Genomic DNA, 27,270 nt, shown 5'->3' with positions numbered 1-27,270 from the left:
TTTAACCCTGTAGCTACTGCGAAAAGACGGATCAAAATCATCTTCACCAGGGGTCCTTATGCCAAAGGTTTCTCTCCTATTTCTCCAAGAGGGAGAAGAGAGGGTGGGGAATACAAAGAAAAAGAAAAGAAATAATATGACCTGAGGGTGTAGAAAGAGAATCCAAAGGTATAAAAAATGATATTTTTTTTTCGTATTTCAGTTGTCATCAAGCTCTGTGCGACCCAAGATCTCATACGTCAAAGCTTTTTTTTTTTATTCTTTCTCTCTCTCTATCTCTTTCTCTGAGTGTTGAAAATTTCTCTGTCTGATGGGAACTTCGGGGATTTTTGTTCCTTCCAGCATTTTCACCCTTTCAAATCGTTTGGACAATATTTCATCTCATAAATCGTAAGACTTTTTTTTTTAACCGCCAGAAGTTCTTAGAGACTTTGGCTGCGTAAATCAAAAAGCTTTCGTGCGTATGCATATATTCTACAAAGATCACACCAATGGGAAAAATCTCTTTCTCTGTTTTCAAGGCAGGTCATTCAACTGTGACCCTATTAGTGGGCGTAATCTTCGAATTAAACTTCTAAATCAGATTTCTTTAACTATGCTCTGTCAAGTCAACGAAATTCCCAGTTAATTGTAAATTCTGGACAGTTGTGTAAAGTACCCAAAATTTAAACATGTATTTTAGAAATTTATTTTGACTATTGTAAAATAAAGCAACACTAATCAAAATATTTGTTTAAAAAATAAAACACAAGCATAACACAACAGTTGTAAAAAGTTTTCCTATATATAAGAAAATAACAAAGTAAGGTATTCCATTAAAAAAAAAATCAGCTAAGCCCTACGCTACAATCGTCCGAATCCCGGGAAAGAATGGTGCTGGTTGGTAACTGGAGGTTTGAAATGAAGATCGGATAGTGAAAAGACGACGAAAGGAAATCATCAAAGCTGAACTAGCTAGTGATATTACATCTATTTACGATGTTGGATATTCATAATGGTAAATTTTATGTACCATTACAATTTAGTAAATTTTTATTACTAACACAATTTCAAGTTCTGATAGCTTATAGTCGTCGTCGTCGTCGTAGGTATTCTGCCCTTATTAGCAGGTCACTTGCCGCAGCTGAGAAGCTTCCATGCTCCACGGTCCTCCGCTAACCTCTTCGTCTTCTCGTATGATCTTTCTGTTTTTATATCATCCATTAATTGTAGTCTCCTTCGCCCCTCCCTCTCTTTCCACCATACCCTCTAGGACGTCCTTCATGATACAATTTCTTCTTAGGCAATGTCCCAACCAGTTTCTCTTCCTCTTCCTAATAATATCTAAAAGTGTTCTTTTCTCTACCACCATTTCTAACAATCATTCATTCGTTTTCCGATCGATCCAACTAATTCTTTCAATTCTTCTCCACACCGACATTTCGAAGGCTTCCAGTCGATTTTCATCATTTTTACGTAATGTTTACGTTTCCGCCCCATACAGTACAACACTCCACACGAAGCATTTTATGAGTCTTTTACTCAACTCTTTATTCAAGGTCCCACAAAACAGACTTTTCAATGATATATCCAACAACATACCATTTCATTGAAACTTTTAAAGTGACCTCCCAGTGCCCCATGATAGGAGGCCCTGTAGAAAAAAATAGTAGTCTCCATTGAATGTGCCTTACGTCGTTTCCCTTCAGCCGATCTCTCTATCTTCAGCCGTTTATAATTTATAAGCGCTGGACGTTTTATCTGATACACCCTGTATACTGAGGGATTCTCATCCACTATTAGTGAAGGCCCTAAATATCTCTAGTGTGTTACCCCAACAAAGTAATTCATTTTGCTAGACATTGTTTCTGTCCACTGATGTTTTTCGTATTCCTTAAATATAGGATGATTCAAAATAATGTTCCCGATTTCAATGATTTTTTTTTTTTGGCTTTTAATAGCACGTATGAAAACAGAGATTACACACGCTGATTGACTAATTCAAAAAGTCTTTTTTAAACATATTATAAATGCTCAATATGTGATCCACGAGTTACACGATACACATCTAGTCTATAATCAAGTTCCTGCCACACTCTTCGTAGCATGTCAGAGTCGATATCGGGCACAACGGCAATGATGCGCTCACGCAATTCAACCACGGCTGTAACAATTGGCGGCACAAATACCCTCAATTTCACACACAAATACGATTGGATTTGCACAACTGTCTTATTCGCATGAAAATCACAGAACGATTTGTAGTCTGTAGAAGCCATACTGCTCACTTCGACTAAACTGCCTCCTGGTGGACATTTACGTTACTACGCGTCTGCAATAGACAAAAAAAAAAAAAAAAAAAAAAAAAAAAAACTTTTGAAATTTTATTCCAAGAAACAATTAGGAAGGTAGATCGGAAAGTAACGCACGATATTCTTTTATACTCAGGTATTGCAGCTGGAATGGTGAAACTGTATGAGAAGAGAGTTTGAAGTTTGCGCTACAGAAGGTACATTGTTCTCTTGTGCAACTCTAGTGAGGGAAGCCTGAACTACGAAACAAATATGGCACGCATGTTTCTGTTGTCCACATGTAAAGAGCAATGACGTGTGGTTAGATTTTTGTGGGCCAAAGGACATACACCGAGTGAAATTCACAGGGACATACTTGGCGTGTATGGGGATGAATTTATGGACAATAGGAATGTCTCCAGATGGTGTGCATTCTTTGAAGAGGGCCGTGAGAACCTTAGTGATGCGTCACGCTCCGGGCGGCCGATAACAGCTTCAACACTGCAGAATATCCGCGCCATCGAGGCAGCAATTTTGAACGACTGGCATGTGCACCTGCGAACCTTATCGCTGAAGTTCAACTTTTCCTATTGTGTGGTATACGACATTGTTCATGACACATTGGAATTCCGTAAAGTTAGTGCTCTCTGGGTGCCTAAGAACCTGACAGACAACCATAAGGGCCAGGGAATGATTACAAGCTTGGATCACCTAACGAGTTACGCCATAGGACATGACTTTCTGAAAGGAATCGTCACTGGTGATGAGTCCTGGGCGTACCACTACACGCCCGAAACCAAGCAGGCCTCTATGGAGTGGAAACATGCTGGTTCCCCAGTATGGAAAAAATTTTAGGTGACTCAATCTGCGAGGAAAGTGCTTGTGACAGTGTTCTGGGACATGTTTGGTGTGCTATTAGTGGATTTTGCTGAACACAGGACCACTGTAAATGCTGCAGCCTAATTAAAAATTTGGTTAAGTTGCCCTTCGTGACAAACACCGCAACACTAATGCTGACAGTGTCAAACTTCTTCATGACAATGCCCGTCCACACGTTGCTGCTCCTGTCCGTGAGAAACTCAACAAATTCGGGTGGGAGATGCTCGAGCATCCTCCGTACAGTCCGGACCTGGCACCATCGGACTTATATCTCTTTGGTTCCATGAAGAAATTCCTGGACTGCCAACAGTTTGCGACAGATGTGAAAGTGAAATCAGCAGTCTGCTGATGGATATACTCCAACCAAACGGGCTTCTACTAACAGGGCATCTTGAAACTGGTACCACGCTGGGAGAAATGTGTTGAGAAACTGGGTGACTATATATGATAGAAAAGAAGGTCAAAGATGTAAGTTCATTTGTGCTTTGTTTGGTTTTGGTACATATTACACTTTTTTGGGAAAAATAATATGTGCGTTACTTTCCGATCTTTCCTCGTATATTGGAAATGAAAGCTCATTACTGTTCGAATAATAAATTAACTAAATCAGGAACATAATTTTGACTCACCCGGTATAATGTTAATTGAAATGTGATACTCTTTTATAAATTATATACTCTTAATTCAAATGTTGAGTTCATAATTTGTTCAAATGTTCCAAATATTTTCAGTCTGCGGTGTTCTTAAATTTTAGAGTTATTACGCCATCCCCCGTGCTTATCTTTGATAATTCTAAGTTTTTTTTTTCTAGAAAGTGGGAGGACGCTCAAGGGAGCCGATTTCTCTGTAACTTTTGAGGGGGGCTCATTCATAAAAAAATACATATAACAATAAATATAACAAGAAAAAAATCATATAAAAATACACATTCATAAAAATACAGGGGGCCTACATGAGCTTTGGATGACCCGGGCCCCTCCAGGATCGGCGCCCTTGATGACGATACATATATTTTCTGGAAGTGTGAGGACGGCGTCCCCCGCATTCCCCTGTACTTTTATCCTTGCTTGTAGGCATCCAAATATTTCAAAGTTGCAATTATTATTGGGTTCACTCGAACAGACGGCTCAACCAAAAACAAAATTTTTAGGTTAAATACGATGTCAAACACTTTTCGTAAAAGAAGTCGAGTGTGAATATAAGTAATTTCTGTCATTAGATATTATATTGAAATACATTTTGAATGGGAGTGAACGTATTCTAAGTGTAACTATTTACTGAAACGGTAGGCGTAAGAATACAAGAATGCGAAAAAGGTGGAAATAAACGGAGAGAATGTTCTGTTCGTGTTAGCAATGGACATTTGCGGTGGATATAATGTAAACATACGATTTTATTACAAAGAATTGTGTGATAAAGAGCGTCATATTATGAAGTTTTTGTAGCGTCATGGTATGTTGAAACTTAAAATCAACTATACGAAGTGTGAAAAAGAAGTAAAAATTCAAAACAGACGAATTTCTCCCTTCATCGGGCCATTTGTACCCGAGATACCAGTGAAGCCATTTTGAAAGTAAGAGTTATTACGATTATTTAAGTGTTTTTGAAGGTGAAAATTATTGCGGATATTTTATGAATTTTTCCACTATTCTTGTTTATGCGTATGCCCCCCGTTGCTGACGCGCCTGCTCCCCTCGCTTCTTTCGCCCCCCCAGCTGCGCTCCTGCCCTCACTCGGTTAGATAGCATTCGTGTTTTTAGTGGCCACCTAGCACAAGTTGGTTCGTAGTTTATGTATTAGCTCCTCATATAGTGCATGCTCTGCAAGAAGAAATCGGAAAATGCAATAAATGTGCCAAAACTGGGTAGAGCCGTCTGCTCGAGTAATGCCTTATTATTTTTATACAATATGAACTTTAATTCATTGTAAAGATATTTTTTTTTTTATTCTCCTTTCGTGTTCACGGTTGTTTTGAGTTACTAATTTCTTGGAAAACACAATGAGTTCTTAAAAAAAATCCAGATGCTAATTGAAAGCTGAACACACGTATTCTGTTGGACAAAGATAGAAGCAATTCATAATCGAGAAATGTCAAATATTTCATAATTAAATTCCTGCATTGTTCTTTGGTCATTTGAAATTTATTTTAATTTTCATCCTCTTCTTTTCTCTTTGATTTGACTTATGCAAAAGTGTGAAAATATGTTTACTAGATGTCACACATAACGTAATTATATATTTTTTCCCTATTTTATCTTGACACCATCTAATTAAATTTAATTTCACGTTGGAAAGAAAGTTCAAAATAACAACGTCTTTTAGCTTTTATACTTTGTAAACCATTATTATTTTATACTTTTGTACATTTTTATTACTTTATAAAAAACAAGCAAATTATTTCTTGTTTTTTAAGATAATATGGTATATAAGGTAGATTTATATTAATAGCTTTACATCTGAATCTTACTTAATATGCAATCCAAATTATACAACATTTTATTTTAAAAAAACAAGAAATAATTTGCTTAATTTTTATGCACTGAGAATGGACTGTATAAGGCGGACTAATTCATTTCTTCATTCTGATACATACGCATTCTGTTGGTATCAATGTTCATAGAGTAGCAGACTGTCTGGCAGAAGATTAACACTATTGTTGCAACCAACATCATCCAATTATTGTGTTCTGTTACCTACACTTCATTTCATTATATATATTACGTACCTCAGGTCACCTTCTGTGTCTAACCAAATAAATATATCATTCAATCAATAAATTCTGATACCCATCTACCAATGATACTACCAAAAAATGAAAACTCATGACCCAGAGAAGGCGTTACCTTCTGCGACCCTCCCGTCTTCAGAAGTGAATGAAATTGTATTTTAAAACTAGACTAATATTGTGGTATGTACACTCATGTCCAAAATGATTGTCGCACATCTATAACTGTCTTCTCGTAAGAATATAATTTTGTAATGATTTTGCAGGGTACTTTTAATACTGATACTATCTGTATAATTGGGAAAGATATATTTGTGGTAAATTTTATAGGAAAAGAATTACAAATACGAAAATTATAATGAGTAAAACAAAATGTTGCTAAATGGACAAGAAAGTTGCATTTTCGTTTTATTGTCCTTATTTACTGCTCTTTTGACATGAAATTTGCCACATACATGTCTTTGCCGATTATACACATACTAACATTATAAGAAATACCGTGCGAATTTGTTATCAAATTATATTCCTACAAGAACATATTTATACACATGTGACAATAATTTTGGACATGAGTGACATAAAAATAGGAATGTTGGTATATTCCAACTTTTTCATGGCCTTGGAAACTCTTCTAAGGAGGATCCTGCTCAGCTCGGCGGTTACAACTTTTTGAATCTCCTTGATGGTATCGAATTTCTCGCTCTTTAGTTGAAACTTCACTTTGTAGAATAGAAAATAATCGGGTGGGGACAGATCTGGAGAATATGGTGGATGGTGCAAGTTTACGATTTATTTTTGACTCAGAAGCTGTTTAGTGTGGGAGGAAAACTCCTGAGTGTGGTACAGATGAGGACGAACTCGACGAATATGTGCTATTCGGCTATCCAAAACATCTTTATAGTACTTCTTATTTTGAACGCAACGTTCTTGCTCGAACTCTTTGTGCACTTGGCTGTCGAAAAACACATTTAACATTGTTTTCACATGTAATTTTTGAAAGCGCAGTTTCTTTACTCAAAACCGTTGTTCAGCTTAATGTTGCATCACTACAAACTTTCTGAATCTTTTTTTTAGCGTGTCTGTTGCAGACATATCGAGTTTACAGCAGACATATCGAGTCGCTACACCTTGTTCATTCTTCTCATCCATTTCACATTTTGACACAGACTAACAACAGCGGTGTTAATCACAACTCTTTGTCTTTTAAACTACTGCTAATACACTAACGCCAATTTGCATTTTTATTAAGTAGGTCTAACACTGCGTAGTTTAATCGATGTCTTACAAATAGGATTCGTAGGAAAGCGACAAAAAAAAAAAAAAAAAAAAAAAAAAAAAAAAATCAGTCCGCGAACTTATGGTCCACACTATGTAGTTAATCCCGTATTTAATTACGTATGTGCTGTTTTACGTACCGAAATTCGCTGAAGTTTTTCGTCCATAAAAAATTGACACGGTCGGTCGTCTTGGTGTTTCGAAATTTGGATTTTGTGTATCAGAATACATCGAATCCATACAATGGGGCCCGGTGCACAGAACTTTCATTTTTTGTATGTGGCTGTCAGTGGCGTATTTAGGGGTGGGCTTCCGGGCTTAAGCCCTCCCCGAAATCTTACTTACTATAGTAAAGTATATGAAATATCTTGCAGAATTTTCACATTTTCAGGCAAAGCCTCCCCGAAAGTTAGCAAAGCCCCCCCCGAAACAAAATCGTAAATACGCCACTGGTGGCTGTGTCATTAATCAGAACGCTCTACTTCGCTTTTTTTTTTAAATGTTTATATATTGCTGTTTCCTATCATTTGATCTGGATAAACCTTCCCTTAGTGTACTTCACAGCAGCGTAACTTACAAACTCTACTTCTTGGAAAAACTAGCTGCGTATATGCGCCTCATACATCACTTTCTTCACAATAGTTTTTTCTGATATACATCCATTAACAATAAACTATTGTATTCCAGTTTTCAATTGTAAGGAGTTGCTCAATGCTAAGTGTTATTTCTATAACTTGTACATTATATTATACAAGTAATATAGAGCAACGGTGCCATCGGAAATCTCTCTCTCTTTACTACGAGTTACAAACTTACCTTTGCTCATGGACTGTTGAGGAGAGATTTTACTAGGGATGGCCATAAAGATCCGGTTCCGGCGGAACCGGTTCCGCGAGGAACCGGTCCTCGGAGATCCGGTTTTGGAACCACTTCCGGACCTGGATCCGAAAATCCGGTTCCAGAACCGGATCTTAGGAACCGGTTCCAGACCTGGACCCGAAAACCCGGTTCCAGAATCGGATCTTAGGAACCGGTTCCATACCTGGATCTGAAAGCCCCCAAAGACACGTAAAGGAGGCACAAAGTTCATCTTCAAAACACTGCAAAGAGGACCATGCGCTTGTGCTCACTCCGGCCAGACCCGCTTGTACCCCTAGAAAAAAAAATTGGTCCACCAGTGGGTGTTTAACCAAATGAGTTGGCCAGTTTGCCTGTTTAGCCAATGAGTTTGCCAGTTACCCAGTTTATTTAGCCAAATGACACAAGCGGCCGCCGCCTGGGCGCCTGCCTGTTGATTCCACCATTTCATCTAGCACTGTTCACATCCTGCCAGCAGCTCGGGTTTAGCGTATTGATGGTCACAAAGTTTCGGTTCTAGCGGACGGAACCGGTTCTTGGAGATCCGGTTTTCAGAACCGGTTCCGGAACCTGTTCCAAACCTGGATCCGAAAACCCGGTTCCAGAATTGGAATCTTGGGAACCGGTTCCAAACATGGATCCAAAAAACCGGTTCCAGATCTGGATCCGAAAAACCGGTTCTGGAACCGGATCTTCTAGAACCGGATCCGTTCAGACCCGAAAACCGGTTCCACCAGGAACCGGTTCTGGCCATCCCTAGATTTTTACCTCCCACTTTCAGCCTGGTAGCAGACATCAGAATCAGTAAATATTACCTCCACTTTTGTTACTTCAAAAACAGTAGTACTTAGCTTCTGAACATTTATTAAGAGAAGAAAAATCGTTGTTTTAACGTCTCCCGGTCATGTTAAAGGACAAATGGTAAATGAAATGAATCAATAAAAAAATAAGTAGTGAAATGCAAAATGCAGTCGGAGGAAGGTAAAACCCTTAGCAAACCCACACATACAGTACGATCCAGGATTGAAACAGAAAGGTTCAACACTCCATACTTTATTAAGTGCTACGAATGGATCACAGACTGCATTTATTTGTAGAGTTGCTGCTGTTGTGTTTTCGTGATGTTATTGGGTGGAGAGGGTGCTCGAAGGGGAGACAGTTGGTTTCATTGATTTAGAGGGTTGCCAGGATAAAGAACAATAAAAGTCAGTATAAATAGGACCAGGAGCGCACCAATGAAGGGGGTCCACCGGGTTCCGACGTCCCCCAAAACTTCCTAACTTAACATATTTTTGTACACTTTCTCAATAAAACTATACTTGTTTAACAGGAAAATGATTGATGTAGCATGAACATTTCATCTTACAATTCATCAGTACTCTTTCTCTTATAAAAACAGGCTAGTTCTAGCTGAAACGGGGTCACCCACGGGGACCCATGAGGTCCGGATCCTCTTAAAACTTCCTAACTCAACATACATTTGCACATTTTCTCAATAAAACTATACTTGTTTAACAGGGAAATGATTGATGTAGCATGAACATTTCATCTTACAATTCATCAGTACTCTTTCTCTTATAAAAACAGGCTAGTTCTAGCTGAAACGGGGTCACCCACGGGGACCCATGAGGTCCGGATCCTCTTAAAACTTCCTAACTCAACATACATTTGCACATTTTCTCAATAAAACTCTACTTGTTTAACAGGGAAATGATTGATGTAGCATGAACATTTCATCTTACAATTCATCTCTACTCTTTCTCTTATAAAAACAAGCTAGTTCTGTCGTTTTCTTCTGAAAATATAGGTGGAAATACTTTACAATTCCTTTCATCTTTTCGGGAGCTAAATAATACTCATTTAATAGTTGATAGATGCAGGGGCGGATCCAGGGGGACGATCGGGGCAATCGCCCCCCAGAAGAGGAATCTTTTTTTTAAATTTTATATATAAATAAAACCCAACACAGAGTTTGGAGCTCTTAAAAGTAGTTCTAAGTAGCAGTATTACAATGCACCGCCTCCCGCAGAAGTCCGTCCTGGATCCGCCCCTGCACAAATGTAGTGGCTTGTTGTATTGGATACTCCTCCGAGCTTGAACCTGGCCAACAACAATTTTTGGGTGCGCGCCTGAATAGAACATTTCAAGGTTTGTTTTGTTATTGCATATATGATACGATTATTATGATTCGTATATGATACGTATACGATTACTGAAGTAATTGTTGTAATTATTCCTCCGCGCTGATCTGAGCTCCTCCGTGGCTAAGCGGTTAGCGTACGCGCCTTTTGGCGTTGGAGGCCCGGGTTCGATTCCCGACGGGAGCTCATGTGGTTCGGATTCCACGTTAATCAGTAGGTCCACGTCTCATATAGCCTCGCTGCTGAACAGGACGTTAAACCCAAAATCAACTCAACTCCCCGCTGATTTAACAGCTAGCGAGTATGTCTTACCTGTATTGTGGTTCCGGATTCTATTCCCGGTGCAAGAACAGTATAATTTAACTTTACAATCAATCACTTTCCTTAATTATCCGTCTCCTTTAGGTGCTAGGGCATAACGTGGGACGTTAAACTAAACATTTAATTTTGTTTTTCATATGTAAGGTATTGAATTTCTGTTGAGAATCTTTAATGTTCATAGTTATTTTTCATATAGGTCGATTATATTAGCAGTCATTTGGATGATTTACTGTTCCATCTCTCGTGATATACTTTTATATATTCAAATACAGAATGACTTAAAGTATGTACATTAGTACTGCTCTCACACAAAGGTGATTAGTCAGCTTATGCTTTAGCAGTTCGTTTTATTGTTTTTGTTTTCTTGCAAAGTATGCACATGCAAGACGTTTCAGGTAAAAGTAGTAACTCTCACAACACTACCGTATGTTTGACGCTACTTGCAAATATCAAAATTAGTTGACAATCTTGACCTCTGTACAGTCCACAGCAAAAAACCTGCAATATGGGCATGTACGTTGATTGCGAAATGACAAAGTCTTTTGCTCCAAAATAGGTTAGCAGGGGAGGACGCCGAGGTTTCTCCTGGCGTGATTCGTGCCACTTAGACGTTATGTTGATTCCCTGGGCTGTTAGGCGTAGTTTCACAATAAACTTACATGATCATGTTGCAGGTTTTTTGCTGCGGACTGTACAAATACAGGGTAAGTCAAAGTGATGTACACAATTTCATAAATTTATTGTGTAAAATTTGATAAACATACGTTATTGTGAGAAATGCGCTTCGGAAGGTTAACTTTCAAGGTTTAGTTTCCACTTTCTACCGCTAGGAGTCAGCAGCAAGTAGTTAAGGAAAATGGCGTTGACTGGAGAACATGCTGCAAAAGATTTGGTTGGCGGCTTGTACTTCTAATGTGTGCCGTGTTACGCAAGGTGCTCACATAGAACACTTGTGATATATTTGAGCAAATTTTCACAATTTAGCTTTCTTACTACATGTCTCACAGTAACATATGTTTTATTAGATTTCACAGAATGAATTTCTAAAATCAGGTCAATCATTTTGACTTATTCTGTATATGAGGCACATAATAACTGTGCCTTCTACTCTCAATTGTACGAGAGCCCTGCTCTTCTATTGCTGTTCGTGGAAGGCATTATGCTTTTTTTTTTTTAAAGGAGTTTGGTTAACAGAAATATCTCTTTATATATTTACCTATCTGTCCGTCTGTCCGTCCGTCCAAGAGACGAAAAATCTCAAGAACTACTTGGTGGGTCGCCATTAATTTTGACTACAAAGTACGGAGGAAAAGTTATGAATAGAGTTAGTTGATGGAGATGATGATCAAACCGGAAGTGGTAGAAATGGACCATTTCCGGTTTTAACGTTGATCATTATAGAGTGAAAACCGTAATAGATAGCGAGAAGCTATTTTCTGCAATCAATTTAAGCGCCCTAAGAATTTATTCCATCTCCGCTCTAAACTCTTTACTAAAACCGTAAGTGGTAGAAATGGATAATTTTCGGTTTTAATGTTGATCACTATAGAGTGAAAACGGTAATAGATAGCAATCAATTTAAGCGAGCTAAGAATATATTCCATCTCCACTCTAATCTCTCTACTAAAACCGGAAGTGGTAAAAATCTAGTACTATTTCCGGTTTCAATGTTAATTTCGAAAATATTACGCCATACGAATCAAACTTCTTCACCTGGTGTACACGTGACATTGCTACCTATTATGAATATGCTAATCAATATTGCAAACCGCAAAAACGAGATTTTATGACGCAGCATACACAGGAAGAATTGGTAGACTTTTCGTTGTTCACTATTCTTGTTCAAAAATGAATTTCTCGCATCCAACATAGTATCATTACACAGTTGATATTCTAAAATGCAGATAATGGTGGCCTGATCAAATAAAAAGTTTAAAAATAGAAGCTAAACTTGAGGTCATGGGTAGAATCAGTAGACTCGCAGCCAGGCCCGTATCCAGGGGGGCCTAGGGGGCCGGGTCCTCCCTAAAATTTTGCTGGCCCCCCATAAAATTTTCACGATAGGCTTCCAAATGAACTATAATATGGTTGGATCGGCCCCCTAACTTCAGCCGGGCTCCCCCTACATTTTTGGGTTGCCTATCGGCCTGCTCGAAGCTTTAAAAAATAAATGTTTATAACGAAGAAAACCCGTCATTGCTCATTATTGTTGAGTCAGTAGGAAAACGACCATTAGGAAGACCTAGGCGCAGTTGGGAGGACAATATTGAGGTGGATCTCGCAGAGATAGGAATACAAAGTAGAAACTGAAACCACTTGGCTAAGGAAAGAAGTTAATGGAGAGCTTTTGTGAACGCAGCATGGAATCTCTTGGTTAACCTAGACCATAGAGTTAGTTAGTTAGTTATTGTATTATAGTAGCATTGTTATCCAAATAACTATTCGAAAGAAGTCGTTTCCTTTGAGCTTAATGTCCAAGACTGTGCACCGAAGCTAAAGGAGACAGTCATAAATTACAATGAAGAAATTGGTCGAGTGAAAGTGGGAGAACACCGCGAAAACCCACCCGCTTGCTGTTTGTCCATCACAAACTTACTCGGGCGGGGATCGGACCTGGGAGCCCATTCACCAGACGTAAGCTCTCCACCATTTTTTAAAAATATTTTTTTAGACTTTATTCACAGTTTAATTACATGGACATTGGGTCGTTGTAAAAGAAATACAAGTTTGTTGAAGGGAAAGAAAAAAAGCAAAGAACTATTGGCAAATAAGGAAAGTAGACACAAATGTTACGGAGTTAAGACAACCAAATAATTTGCAAAGTATTTGTGGTTATACTTAGTTTTCTTCAAATGGTTCAAATACACATCGACATGAGATGGCCGATGTGTGGTAAGCACATATCGGGGGTATAGAAGTAAAATCTGCTAAATCAATTTTTCAATTGTCAGGAGACAAAACAGAAGTTACTCCCTTACGTTTCAGAATTGTTGAACAATTTTTTGTTTAGTGCTTACTACTTAATGCAGATGAGTAAAATCCAAGGGCGCTGATCCTGGGAGGGCCAGGGGGCCCGGGCCTTCCCAAAGCTCATATGGGCCCCCTATTGTATTTATGAATATACAATATTTGGCATAATTTGAGTGCAATTTGTCTTAAAATCCTCATAGATATACCTTCTGCAAGTAGTAGTGGCCCGCGTATGCCCGAATGACTCATCCTCACTCTCTTTTACGACCAGGATTTTTGAACTTCGTTCCCTTTTACGGCTAAGATGAATGCTTTGGTACCTCGATTCTGATTGGCTGAGAGAAGTCACGTGACGTTAAGCCCCGCCCACGCGGGAAATTCAAATTTTCCAGGTCACGTGGTATGACGTCATGAGTCACCCTGCGGGGAAATCCCTCACCAGGGGTTTTTGAAATTTGTTCCCTTTTACGGGTAAGATGTGTGTTTTGATTGGTTGATAGCTGTCACGTGATTTTAGACCCTGCGATATTTGAAATTCGTTCCCTTTTACGGGTAAGATGAGTGTTTATGATTGGTTGATAGCGGTCACATGATCTTAGACCCTGGGTTTTGAAATTTGGGTATCCTCTTTGATGAGTACTTTGGTACTACGATACATGATCTTAGACCCGCTACACGCTGAACAGGTCACATGGTATGACGTCATGTTTTACCCTTGCGGGGGAAATCCATTACTAATTCGTTTTCCTTTTACAGGTAAGATGAGTGCTTTGGTACCTTGATTCTGATTGGATGATAGAGATCACGTGATTTTAGGTCCTAGGATTTTTGAAATTAGGGTGTCCTTTCTGATGTATACTTTGGTATCTCGATTCTGATTGGAAGATAGAAGTCACATGATTTTAGACCCGCCACACGATGAACAGATTACATGGGAAAATCCCTCACTCATTTGTTTCCTTTTACAGGTAAGATGAATGTTTTGGTACCTCAATTTTGATTGGAGGATAGAAGTCACATAATCTTACCCTCACCCCAATGCTAGACATTCAGAGTGGTATGACAGTGATCACCCTCGACCTGGATTTTTTTAATGGTTATCCTTTTTGGTACCTTAAAGTTCCCGTGGAGGGTTCAACCCATCCTTAAATAACCCTTTTATGGTATGATATTGTACTGAAGTTTACATTAAATATTATCGTTCTCTTTGACAGATAAGATGATTCTTACCTTGATGGAGATCCTGTCCTTGAATTAGTAGCCTATGTCTCTGGAAGTAACAATGGTGAAAGAGGGGTGTTGCTTGTAGATTTCTTATAACACATTGTTGTGAGTTTAAGCGATTTTTTAAACGCTCAGTAAGCGCTTCATTAATGGAAACAGTGTTGCCAGATTTTTTCTTACCGAAACTGCTCCGATTCTTTTCGAAACGGTTCCGCAGAGTGTAAGAAATTTTAAACTAAAAATTTTTCGAACTAAAAAAATTTGTAACTAAAAAAATTTTAAAACAAAAAATTTTCGAACTAAAAAATTTTGAAACAAAAATTTCAAAAAAATTCGAACTAAAAAATTAAACTAAAAACTTTCGAACTAAATTTTCAAATCAAAAAATTTTCGAACTAAAAATTTTCGAACCCAAAAAAAATTCGAACTAAAAAAAATTAAAAATTTTTCGAAAAATATTTTAAACTAAAAACTTTCGAACTAAATTTTAAAATCAAAATTTTTCGAACTAAAAATTTTAAAAAAATTTCGAACCAATTTTTAAAACAAGTTTCGTACTAAAGATGTAAACCACATTTGAAAATTTTCAAATTAAAAATTTTTCGAACTAAATTAAAAATCAAATTTTGGACACTAAAAAAATTCTTTAATTATTTTTTCGAACAAAATCATGTAAACCAAATCTTGAATATATTTTCCACCTTAAATTTTCAAGATTACCATTTATTTGAAAACAAGTGTTCAGGGTTTCAAGAAATAATAAAACATATTTTTTTTCAACTTGTTGTATTTTAACGAAAGGTATGTGCTCTTTCTATACATGTTTATTAACATAATAAATACAGGATCTAGTTTAATGAATATATTGGACGTGTCATCATCTTCGAATGTTGTAGACGTATCCTGTAAAGAAAAAGAAGAAACGACGGATTAATTTAAGAATTTCTTTTTTTCTGAAACAATAAAAATGAGTCAATATTGATAAGAGAGAAATAAAACTTACTCGTAAATGATGGATCTGTTTAGGCTCATCTTCCCCCTCCTCGGGTACATTTCATCCACTGATGGATGTTTACGAACTTTTTCTGGGTACTGCATTTTTCTAGGTGTTGCACCTTTATGGTCAAGGTTCCTCCTTCGGTACGAGATGACTGCATTTCTTCCACTGATGGTGGTGTTGATGGTTTATGAACTCTTGTGGGTACTTCATTTTCTTCTTGGTGTTGCTGCTTTGCGGTTAAGGAAGGGAAAAAGAAAAGGAAAAGGAAAAAAAGAAATGGCGGCCTTATTGGGTATTTACAGTTTTTTCTTCTTCATCTTCTTTTTCCAGTTCCATCTTTTGTTTTTTAACGTACCCGTACGGAACCGTATCATAAGAATTGATTTCTTTAAATCGACGTTTTGTGTACTGGATACTGTACATTTTTTCTTCTTTGCGTGTGACGATGGTATGGTCTTTAGTCCTGCATATCTTATGGGGGATAGTGATGGTGACTTGTCCACGGCATTGATTTGTAATCATTTCTTTTAGCGTATTGAAATTTAATTGTTGTCCTGCATTGTAATTTAATGTAAATCCTCTAATTTTGCATATGTAACTGGTGACGTTGGTATCCGGATTGTATATTTCTAGGCTGTAATTTTTTGGTCCTCCACTGACAAATGTCTTGATGTATGCTCGTGGTCCGTAAGACTCCATCTCGTCCGATAAGCATCCCAAGTACGTTGAAGGTTCAATGGTTGGCTCCCCGGGCTTCTCCGTAAATATTACAGAATCCGTGTCGAAATATAAAACACGTTCCTGCAACATTTCCAGGTACTTGTACAGTTCCAGACGTGCCTGACATGTTGTAAATGCACCTAACACGACATTGGTGTTTCGGTTTTGAACAGGCACATGTTCATTGTACTCCCAGAACGCATACAACATCGTATCATTGATGGGTACAATTTGATGGAGTTTAATGTCGGGGGAAGTGAGTTTTTCATAAAATTCTTCCGGCCGATCAATAATTGTGGTCTGGCTAAAGTTTGATCTTTGCGAAAGTTTTCCCCAAAGAGCATTAAGACAAAGCTTAGATAAACTTCTTCGTGTAGGATTATTTTCAATTTTGGACGGATCCAATGCAATACCTTCACGCTCCAGGACGGTTTGTATGAATTTTGATTTGTCTTCTTCGGTCACACAGGAACTGGGCCAGCCAGACGCTTCCATTTTTGATTTTAAAAATGTATTGATATATTCCGTGAACAAGCCACCTGTTTTCGTGATGGGATCATATTGTTCAATGTCATAATCCCAAATTTCAAAAATTTCCACTGGTTGATATCCCAATTCTATTGCTTTCTGGATTTCATATGATACCCAAGTTCCAGTGAGGCATCGCTCCTGATCGTTGTGCGTACACGTTGCTGTAGGGTCTGGGTTCATTTCTTCGGCACACGCAGCACACAGTGGAAAGAGTAGTTTCTTGTTACATCGGTAAGGCAGGAGACCATGATAAAGATGGCGACTTGGTAATATCGTCATTTTGATTAGACCATTGACTTTATTTATTGGTGGTATATTTTCATCACCCTGTAGATAAATTCGTGGATGGCCTACAGGGTATTTAGCACACTTATTTACATAAGGATAAAGTGAGACAATATCGAAATATTTTATTACTTCCCCCGCTTTTTCGTCGACTTGGTGGTACAATTTCACGCAATTGGTCCTTCCTCCAAAAAAACTATCTCTTGGATTTAATGGTCTGCGGTTCATGTACGGGTGATTCTTCAGATACGTCGCCATTGCAGGATTTTGTTTTAAGAACTGATTAAATTCGCACTCCCACATTTCATGTACAATGTACCCCAATTCACGCAGTCTTGCATTTTTTCTTTGCGTTCGTTCATAACGGAATTCCATGGTGTCTTCTGGATTGCTGTAGATGGGCTGATTACGGCCTGTAGTAAAACATACTTTACACCCGTGGTAAAAACAGCCGGCATGCTCGTAGACGTGCTCCTCTAACGTCTCAGGATCTTGGTAGTAACCATCAACATGGAATCCCGCAATAAACACTTCTTTTTGTCGGGCCGCATGTAAGATTTGTTTTCCTTCGCTTTTTTCAATGTAGGCCAGCCATTGCATTGCAGCGATCGATTGGGTACTTCTCCATCGATATCCATGTGCCGGTAGAATTCCTATGGTGTTGGGTTTAAGGAAATTCCGGCGGAATACTAAATTGGAAGCACTGGCAATCGTGATCGTCTCCAAGAAGGGATTCACTTTGGTTTCTGTTTCAAATGACGTCATAAACGAAACGCATGCTTGTCGCAGTACATTGACATCTTGAATACAATACTTGAGAATTTCTTTCTGAAAATCAAACGTATCATTACGATGATCGTTGTACCACTGCATGAACTTGTTTCTGTCTTCGACGGCCATTTCATCTGCACCATAATACTTCGTTTCTGGAAGTGGTCCAATATACGATTGATTCTCCTTGGTGTTGAAGAAATGCGGGAAGTAGCCTTTGGTTGCGGGTAAATTGAACGCTTTTGACAATTTACTTAATGCCATAGGTAGGAAGTTCAACGAGTCAATGAACGTCAGATTATTCAACGTTAAACTCAGTATCTTGGTTCCATTTAATATGACGTCAGGTCTCCATTGGCATTGTTCGACCATGGTCTTTAGGATAAAATGTCCATCGTATCCCTTAGCGTTGTGCGCGACACAGAAAATCCTATTTATATTGGGACGACGTTCCCGCAAGTACTGGAGAAAATTATAAACTGGATCCTCTCCTTGGAAAATATGCTGGCGCTGACCACACGTACTGCAAGACTGCTGGATATTATTGTTTTCAACACATGCATAACATACTTGTTCTGCAACCAATAAATTTGGAATGTGTACATACGTATTATCGCCAATATTCGTGTCCTGCATAGATTCTATATCATAGAATATCAATAAGGCTTTCTTTGCGTGCATGAGTGAAGGAACACCAGGTTTCAAGCATTGTCGATCGGGAAGCATAAAACATTGATGGGATCCTGGAACAATCTTCTTACAAACATTGCAAAAGATCTCATTGCAATCATGATGTCGTTGTCCAGTATGCACAAAAGAATATACTCTGTAACATCTAGTACATTGCTTCACCATTTTGCATATAGGTTCCCCTTGATGATATACAATATTACGATGATTGTTAAAACATTGTTCCCCATAAAATTGACGATTGCAGTCGTTACACAGCACTAGCGTTTGGTTCTTGTCGCATAGAGGTCTCTGTAGACATTTGGAGCACGTTACAGGACAATTTTTTACATGTCTGTTACGATGATCATACTTTTTATGGCACGCTTCACAGTAGAACTTGGTTGCAAAACAAGCAGTTAAAGATTGGATGATATCAAAATGGCCAGCCAAACAAATCAAATTTATGGGAGTGCGATTTTCATCGTTCGGTCCCTCGTACATGATATCATGGCCTGTGAAACTAGTATACACAGTAATTTTATATTCTTTGAGGTATGCCTGGAATTGTCGAATTTCATTTACACTGGCACCATGATCCAAATTGACTCTTGCATTTGCACATAGCGCATCGACTTCTTGATCCACAACATATTTCGATTGGCGTTGATACTGCTTATAACGTTGCACATCTACATTCTTGTATGCCTTCAGACCAATAGCAATAACAAGGGCGTACGCCAAGCACCTTGAATCTTGATTTTGTACACGTACAATCCCTTTTTTGCAACGTAACAATTCTTCATTTTGAAGTACTCCTTGCCGCAAACCGCCGCCGTAGCCACGTGGTATATCCACACGATGGAAATGAACGGTGAATGGCTCGTGCAGGAGAAATGCATTGTTACTTTGTAACACTCTTTCAAAGGAGGCCCACATCGTTTCCAGTGTTAAGTTTCGTGCTTGGCGAAAACTCACCCAAAACGGTTTATTCGTGTTACGTGGCGATATTACTGATAAACCAACCATCGCCTCATCGTCGACATTGGCTAACAAATGATCTAGCATTGCTTGGAAACTATTATGTACATACTGTATGATATCGGTTCCTACGGGCGGTGCATTAAATTGAATTTCGAGCATTCTGCCCTCGATGTTAAATCGTCTATAATGACGCGTGATTTCATTGCGAACAATAAAACCCGATTCGGCCATATTAATAAAAGGAGAAAACAAACAAACAGGTACGGTAAAACAAATATGTAATGTGGGGAAAAAAGGAATTGAGCAGCGTGAATTTACTACAAAAGAAAAGAAGAAAGAAAAATCTTAATCACCTGATAACATTCATGATAAATTCTTAACTAAACAATTCATGTAAAGGTTCTGAGTTTGATTCCCTGGCGGTGACGTTCAAAATCTCATTATGAAAGCACACGTACTAGAAATCAAAGTTTTTTTTAAATAATTATGTTACTGAAATGAGTGTTTTATTGTCGTCAAACTCGAGATCTTTACATCAGCATGTAACTGACCTACCATTCTATAGTGATAAAAAGAATGCATGAAATGAATGAATGTTTCATCAGTGCTGAGATGTGATAAAGTACGCGTCAGCATTTTCCCCACTCACAACGACCTTTAAATGATGCGTTTGCAAGTTGAAGAGATTCATCAAGCATTAACGATACACATACGTAATTGTCGAAACAAAATCTGTATAGTGTATTTTTTTATTATTATTATTGTGACTATGCGGTTAGCGTACATGGTTCGGACGTGGAAGGCCCTGGTTCAAGCCTCGGTGGGTTTGCTTTTCCACGTCGGGGCATGTCAAGCCTTTTCTGAAATTTAATATTCTCACACGTTATCATACATTCTTTTCAAAACTAAGCTAAATGGTTGACGTGCACACCTCATAATACATAAACGTACATAAATCGTCTATAATGACGAGTGATTTCATTGCGAACAGTAAAACCCGATTGGACCATGATTAAAAATGAAAACAACAAACAGGTACGGTAAAACAAATATGTAATGGGAAAAAAGGAATTGAGCAGCGTGAATTTGAGTTGATTTTTTGATTTTTAGTTTAGCGTCCCTTTCAGCAGCGAGGCTATATGAGACGTGGACCTACTGATTAACGTGGAATCCGAACCACATGAGCTCCCCGCCGGGAATCGAACCCTGGTCTCCCACGCCAAAGGTACGTATGCTAACCGCTTAGCCCAGGAAATCATAACATTCATGATAAATTCTTAACTAAGCAATTCATGTAAAGGTCCTGAGTTTGATTCCTGGCGGTGACGTTCAGAATCTCATTATGAAAGCACGCGTACTAAAAATCAAAGTTTTTTTAAATAATTATGTTACTGAAATGAGTGTTTTATTGCTGTCAAACTCGAGAGCACTACATCAGCATATAACTGACCTACCATTCTATAGTGATAAAAAGAATGCATGAATGAATGAATGTTTCAACAGTACTGAGATGTTAGAAAGTACGCGTAAGCATTTTTTCCCCACTCACAACGACCTTTAAATGATGCGTTTGCAAGTTGAAGAGATTCATCAAACATTAACGTTACACATACGTAATTGTCGAAACAAAATCTGTATAGCGTAAAAACTTTTAACCACATATTCATACACTCGTGGCTAAGCGGTTAGCGTACATGCTTCGGATGTGGAAGGTCCTGGTTCAATCCTCGGTGGGTTTGCTTTTTTGAAATTTAATATTCTCATGCGTTATCATACATTCTTTTCAAAACCAAGCTAAATGATTGACGTACACGCCTCTGGCCCTGGTTCAATCCCGGGGCGGTTGCTCGAATATCACGTTAAACTGAAGGGGCCGCTAATGCTTTCAAAGGGTATCGAACCATATTATTCTCAGGCATAGTTTCTGAAATTTTGTAATGTATTCTTTTCAAAACTAAGCGCACACATCTTTGGCCATGGCTCAATTCCCGACGGGTGCTCGCTGAAGGGACGCTAAACCATATCATTTATCGTGCTTAGTTTTAATGTGTGGAGGTTCCTGATTCGTACTCCCACTTTCCCATTCCACTAATTCCTTCATAGTCTAAATATTTCGTACTAAAAGTAAAACAGTGTATTCGCGATCCACCCCCACAAATATAAAATAAAAATGATTTTGGAATCTTGGGTGACAAATAAAATCTCACTGAACTTACCTCAAATTCAATGAACAAAAAGTCGGTGCAATGAAGCTTCTTAAATGAAGACACTTCTAAAAAAGCAGATCTTCTTCACACGATAGTTGAGAGCGATGTAGGATTTGAAAAATGAAATTTAGATTTTTATTTAGGTCGTTGTGAAAACGATGTCACCGTCAGCCAATCAGAAACGAGGAAATTTATAAAATGACATCACAACGAACCAATCAAAACGCTCGCTGCTCTTGTCATGAATCACGAACCAAAACGATGTGTAACAATCGATCGTGACGTCATTCACGTTTCTCAATAGTTACAACATCTAGTATCACAGTTCTGATCCCAAATGCTTTCTGTCAGGATCATGTCACTACTTGTCGTAACTGTGACGACATTTCATTTTCCTCATATTCCATACGAGAATGTCAATGTTTGCTTTTTTTTCCATGAATCATGCTGACACGTTCGTAGTAAAACTAAAGTAATGCGATTCGCTGACGTTTGCATTTTTTCAATCATATGTGCTTCTATGTCGTCACACAAAGAAGTCTATCAGCATTTTATTTTAATCCACGTTACACTGTCAGATTTATTTTCTTAAAGTATATGTGTATCCTTTTCAAGGACCATGGTTCGAAACCCACCAAGCATGATTAAATCCGAATTCATTCATAGCTAAGCGGTTAGGATACACATCTTTGGTTTGAAAGACCTGAGTTCGATTCCTGGAGAAACATTTCTTAGGATTTTTCTAAAACTTGGTTTCAATTTCTAGTTCGAAAATTTTAAAAGTTTAGTTCGATAAAAAGTTTGATTTGAGAAGTGTTACACTGTCAGATTTATTTTCTTAAAGTATATGTGTATCCTTTTCAAGGACCATGGTTCGAAACCCAGCAAGATCGATTAAAACCGAATTCATTTAAGCGGTTAGCATACACATCTTTGGTTTGAAAGACCTGAGTTCGATTCCTGGAGAAACATTTCTTAGGATTTTTTCTTAAACTTGGTTTCAATTTCTAGTTCGAAAATTTTAAAAGTTTAGTTCGATAAAAAGTTTGATTTGAAAATTTTTAGATGTGATTTACATCTTTAGTTCGAAACTTTTGTTTTTAAAAATGTTTTAGTTCGACAAAATTTTGTTTCAATTTTTTTAGTTCGAAATTTTTTTTGGGTTCGAAAATTTTTTGTTTGAAACTTTTTTGTTTCAAAATTTTTTTAGTTCGAAATTTTTTTTGGGTTCGAAAATTTTTTGTTTGAAACTTTTTTGTTTCAAAATTTTTTGTTTAAAATTTTTTTAGTTACAAAAATTTTTTTAGTTCGAAAAATTTTTTAGTTTAAAATTTCTTGTACTCTGCGGAACCGTTTCGAAAAGAATCGGAGCAGTTTCGGTAAGAAAAAATCTGGCAACACTGTTTCCATTAATGAAGCGCTTACTGAGCGTTTAAAAAATCGCTTAAACTCACAACAATGTGTTATAAGAAATCTACAAGTGACACCTCTCTTTCACCATTGTTACTTCCAGAGACATAGGCTACTAATTCAAGGACAGGATCTCCATCAAGGTAAGAATCATCTTATCTGTCAAAGAGAACGATAATATTTAATGTAAACTTCAGTACAATATCATGATACCAAAAAAGGGTTATTTAAGGAGGAGGTTGAACCCTTCATGGGAACTTTAAGGATAACCATAAAAGGGAACAAAATTCTAAAATCCAGGATCACCGACATATCGCTCTATATTTCACTCATGGGGTGTGTGGCGGATCTAAGATCACGTGACCTCTGTCGGCCAATCAGCATCGAGGTACCAAAGGACTCATCTTACCCATAAAAAGGGAACGAATTTTAAAAGTCACAGGGCTTAAGATCACGTGACCTCTATCATCGTGGTACCAAAGGACTCATCTTACCCATAAAAGGGAACGAATTTTAAAAATCCCAGGGCCTAAGATCACGTGACCTCTATCAGCCAATCATAAACACTCATCTTACCCGTAAAAGGGAACGAATTTCAAATATCGCAGGGTCTAAAATCACGTGACAGCTATCAACCAATCAAAACACACATCTTACCCGTAAAAGGGAACAAATTTCAAAAACCCCTGGTGAGGGATTTCCCCGCAGGGTGACTCATGACGTCATACCACGTGACCTGAAAAATTTGAATTTCCCGCGTGGGCGGGGCTTAACGTCACGTGACTTCTCTCAGCCAATCAGAATCGAGGTACCAAAGCATTCATCTTAGCCGTAAAAGGGAACGAAGTTCAAAAATCCTGGTCGTAAAAGAGAGTGAGGATGAGTCATTCGGGCATACGCGGGCCACTACTACTCTGCATCTGAATGCCCCCCCCCCCCAAATTTACAGAGAAATCGGCGCACTTGGTGAAATCTACCACTAAAGAAAAAACAATTGTTCAACAATTCTGAAACATAAGGGAGTCACTATCATTTCGTTTCCTGACAAAATTGAAAAATGCATTTAGCAGGTTTTCTTTGTGTACCCCTGATGTATAAGCGAGTACGTAGTGATCCAAATTACACTGTTATTTTTTTGCTTTAGGAAAATAGTTAAAATCTGGATATATCAAAATACTAGGAGCAGTAATATGTGATGGAGATGAGTGACAAATCTTACTTATGAGTTGGCTAAAAAAGTTTCTAGATAATTTGAATCTCTGTACAAAAATGTAAACGATACTCAAGAGCAGTGTCTCTTTCAGAGTCAATTTTCCGGGGGGGGGGGGGGGCACTCTTAGTATCTCGGGGCGGCACTGCTGATACTCTTCTATTTATTATTATATTATAGACGTATTATTTTGGTCTCCTCCGGGGGGGCACTCTCAGAGCACCGGGGGCAGTGTCCCCCCAAAATAAAACAGGTCTGGAAGAAATACTGCTCAAGAGTATTAATGCTAGAGCAGTGATTACACAAATACATATATTATGAGACACTATCACGAGTTGATATATTGTGTCTAGCGTTTTGTGATTCTTATTAATTACGGTACGTATATAAAATACCAAAGAAATCTCTGCTGCATAGTTAAAATAGGAGCATTAAATATTCCCCATTGAGACACCGTGCTCCCCTAACTATGAAAGAGTTACTGGAATAAACAAAATGGCAGATATGTATAAAGAAAATGGCGGAAATGTGTAAACATTGAGATGGTCTTTACCAACGAGTCATTGCGGCTCTCAAACTACAGATTTTCTAGTAACTTATAAACGTAATTTTTTTAAAATGAAGTTATGGAATATGGAACTGTTGTTTACAAAAGTTTCTTCTAAAATTTCGCAACCGTAAACTAGAAAAAAAAATGCTATGAAAATTTTGCGTTTTTATTAACTTCTCGTGTTTTTTTTATCCTTAGTAGAAGTAAAATTGCATTTTTAATTAATGTTCCATTTGGTCATGCTTTATTTCTCAATGATAAACGGTGGTAATCGTCATCTGAACGAGATTCCATTGCAGAGGAGGCAGGGTGGGGGTGGGGGGAGTTTTTCATTTTTTTTTTAAACTTTTAACGCAGAAATGTTTGGCCTCGGTTTTCATTAGCTGATACTTTCCGGCCCAAATAAAAGTTTTTTTTTTTCAAAAAAAGAGAGAGGGAAAAGAAATAAACCGAAAGAAGTAGAACAGAGATGGCGAAACTGTTTTAATCAGAATACCCTGGGACTTCACAAAGAGGGAAGGGAAGGGCGACATAGAGTCCCCGCTTCTGTTCTTTCCTAATGAAGTGGTTTAATTAATATTTATAGAACGGCTACGCAACGAAAAAAAATCAATATGGGGTAAAGGCGGATAATTCTTTGCGTTTTTCTTCCTTTTTTGTTTAAAATTAAGTTGGGGTGATTTTTAGACTCAGCAGTTGTGGAGAAAGTAGGTGGATTATACTTTTACTGAAAGTGGATTAATAACGCGTTTTTCTCCTACCAATCTGTTCATTTATTTTTATAAGAAAAAGCTGTCGTGTAATACAGACAGTTAAAATTAATTGTAACAGAAACAAATCTCTTGAAAGCACAGGTGGATTAGCAAACTTTGAAAAACTCGACTCAGTTACAGAGTTGCAGTCCCGAATCCACGGGGGTCTAGGGGGGCATTCTCCCCCTAAATTTTGACTAGCCCCCTAAAATTTTAACTGTAGACTTGCTAATGAAATATAATATGATGATGAACTATAATATGGTTCGATTACCACCCCTAACTTCTACCGCCCCCCCTACATTTTTGGGCTGGCTACCGGTCTGCAGAGTTGGTCCATCAAAATTTATTTTGATCAAAATATTTATTTTAAAAATAGGTAAATTCGCATTTATCATGTTGGCTTATCCGGGGATTGCCGGGTACCCTGGTGGGTCAGTTCACCCCTATTTGAAAGTAGCATAATGCTTCATGCAACAAATTCCATATCGGAGTACAGTGAACTCTAAGATCGCACTATATCGATATCCAAGGATTTATTCTTTTCTTAGGGGGCGCGGTGGCTCAGTGGTAGAGCGTTCACCTCCGGTGCTTCAGGTCCCTGATTAGATCCCAGCTCGCGCCGTGTGGACTTTGTGGTGAACAAACACTGTGCTTGTGGGTTTTCTCGGAGTTGTCCCGTTTCCTCCCACTTTCTTCATTCCACCATTTCACTCATCTCTCATCATCACCGTTTCCTTTAGCCTAACTGGCATAACAGTGGGACGTAAAGATTACATTTCATTTTTGTTCTTTTCTAATCCAAATCTCGATTCCACAGCGGACGCATAATTTCTGAGTTTACTCAACATCAGGTAAATGAAGTTCGAAGTACCTACCTCAATCTAGATTTCAATCATCACTTTGATTAAAGAGCGAATCCTAAAGCAATATGGAGTTCAAAATTAAGGCGAAAAATAGATTATCGCATGACCCCTCAAATATCTGTATATAAACTCCTCAGTATAAACTAGGTTTGCATTAATTAAAAAGCATCTTTATTGATTATTCATAGAATTTTTTAATGCATCAATCGTTTTCGTGAATGAACACAACATGCCCATTGTTTACAATCAGAATTCGCGTGCCAAATGTTTTTGCAAAGTTAAGTCTATGAGCATCCCGTTTTTCCTGTGATTATTCCTCAATGGTTATGTCCGATTGGAACATGCGTCCCTTACGAGACAGCCTGCGTTCTCGAATCACCACGTCTAACAAGGTCTATGTCACATTATCCTAAGGGGCTAGGGGAGTCATTGAAATGCGCATCCTAAGGGGGGTGAAAGGGCTTTAAAATTTTTCCATAAATCTATTTTCCCCGTGCAAAGAACTGGCTTTCAACTAGTGTACTAATTGGAATCGTAAAACTCTTATGACGATGAACAATCTTGTCCCCCCAAGCGAAAAACTCTGAAATGACGCAATGACAAATACGTGTACAGCAACAATTACCGACGCAAACAAAACGAAAAAAATAGA

The 27,270-nt window shown here is 38.0% G+C and overlaps 1 protein-coding gene and 1 long non-coding RNA gene across 3 annotated transcripts in view; one reads left to right on the top strand and one right to left on the bottom strand.

Moving 5' to 3' along the window:
• Positions 1-27,270, top strand: part of LOC145682060 (uncharacterized) — a 474,511-nt gene that overhangs the window by 147,176 nt on the left and 300,065 nt on the right. The window lies entirely within an intron of this gene.
• LOC145682059 (uncharacterized) lies at positions 15,387-22,053 on the bottom strand. 2 transcript variants are annotated; one of them, XR_014130886.1, is made up of 3 exons: positions 21,840-22,053; positions 15,667-19,940; positions 15,387-15,566 (listed from the first exon to the last, which is right to left on the bottom strand). XR_014130886.1 is itself a non-coding variant. In XM_081753657.1 (2 exons), exon 2 carries the CDS (start codon positions 19,852-19,854, stop codon positions 15,949-15,951), a length of 3,906 nt encoding a protein of 1,301 aa, XP_081609783.1. In that variant the 5' UTR covers positions 19,855-19,940; positions 21,840-22,053; the 3' UTR covers positions 15,387-15,948. The 2 variants fall into 2 exon arrangements, 1 of the variants encoding a protein (XP_081609783.1); XM_081753657.1 differs by having other exon boundaries at positions 15,387-19,940.

Source organism: Thermobia domestica, chromosome 3, assembly GCF_964235325.1.
Source record: "Thermobia domestica chromosome 3, izTheDome1.hap1.1, whole genome shotgun sequence".
NCBI classification, from domain to species: Eukaryota; Metazoa; Arthropoda; class Insecta; order Zygentoma; family Lepismatidae; genus Thermobia; species Thermobia domestica.
Note: the sequence above shows the minus strand (reverse complement) of the source record. Positions and strands in the feature narration are given on the sequence as shown.

Bases quoted from the DNA above. Each gene is read 5' to 3' on its own strand.
- LOC145682059 (XM_081753657.1), bottom strand. From the start codon at position 19,854: ATGGCCGAATCGGGTTTTATTGTTCGCAATGAAATCACGCGTCATTAT.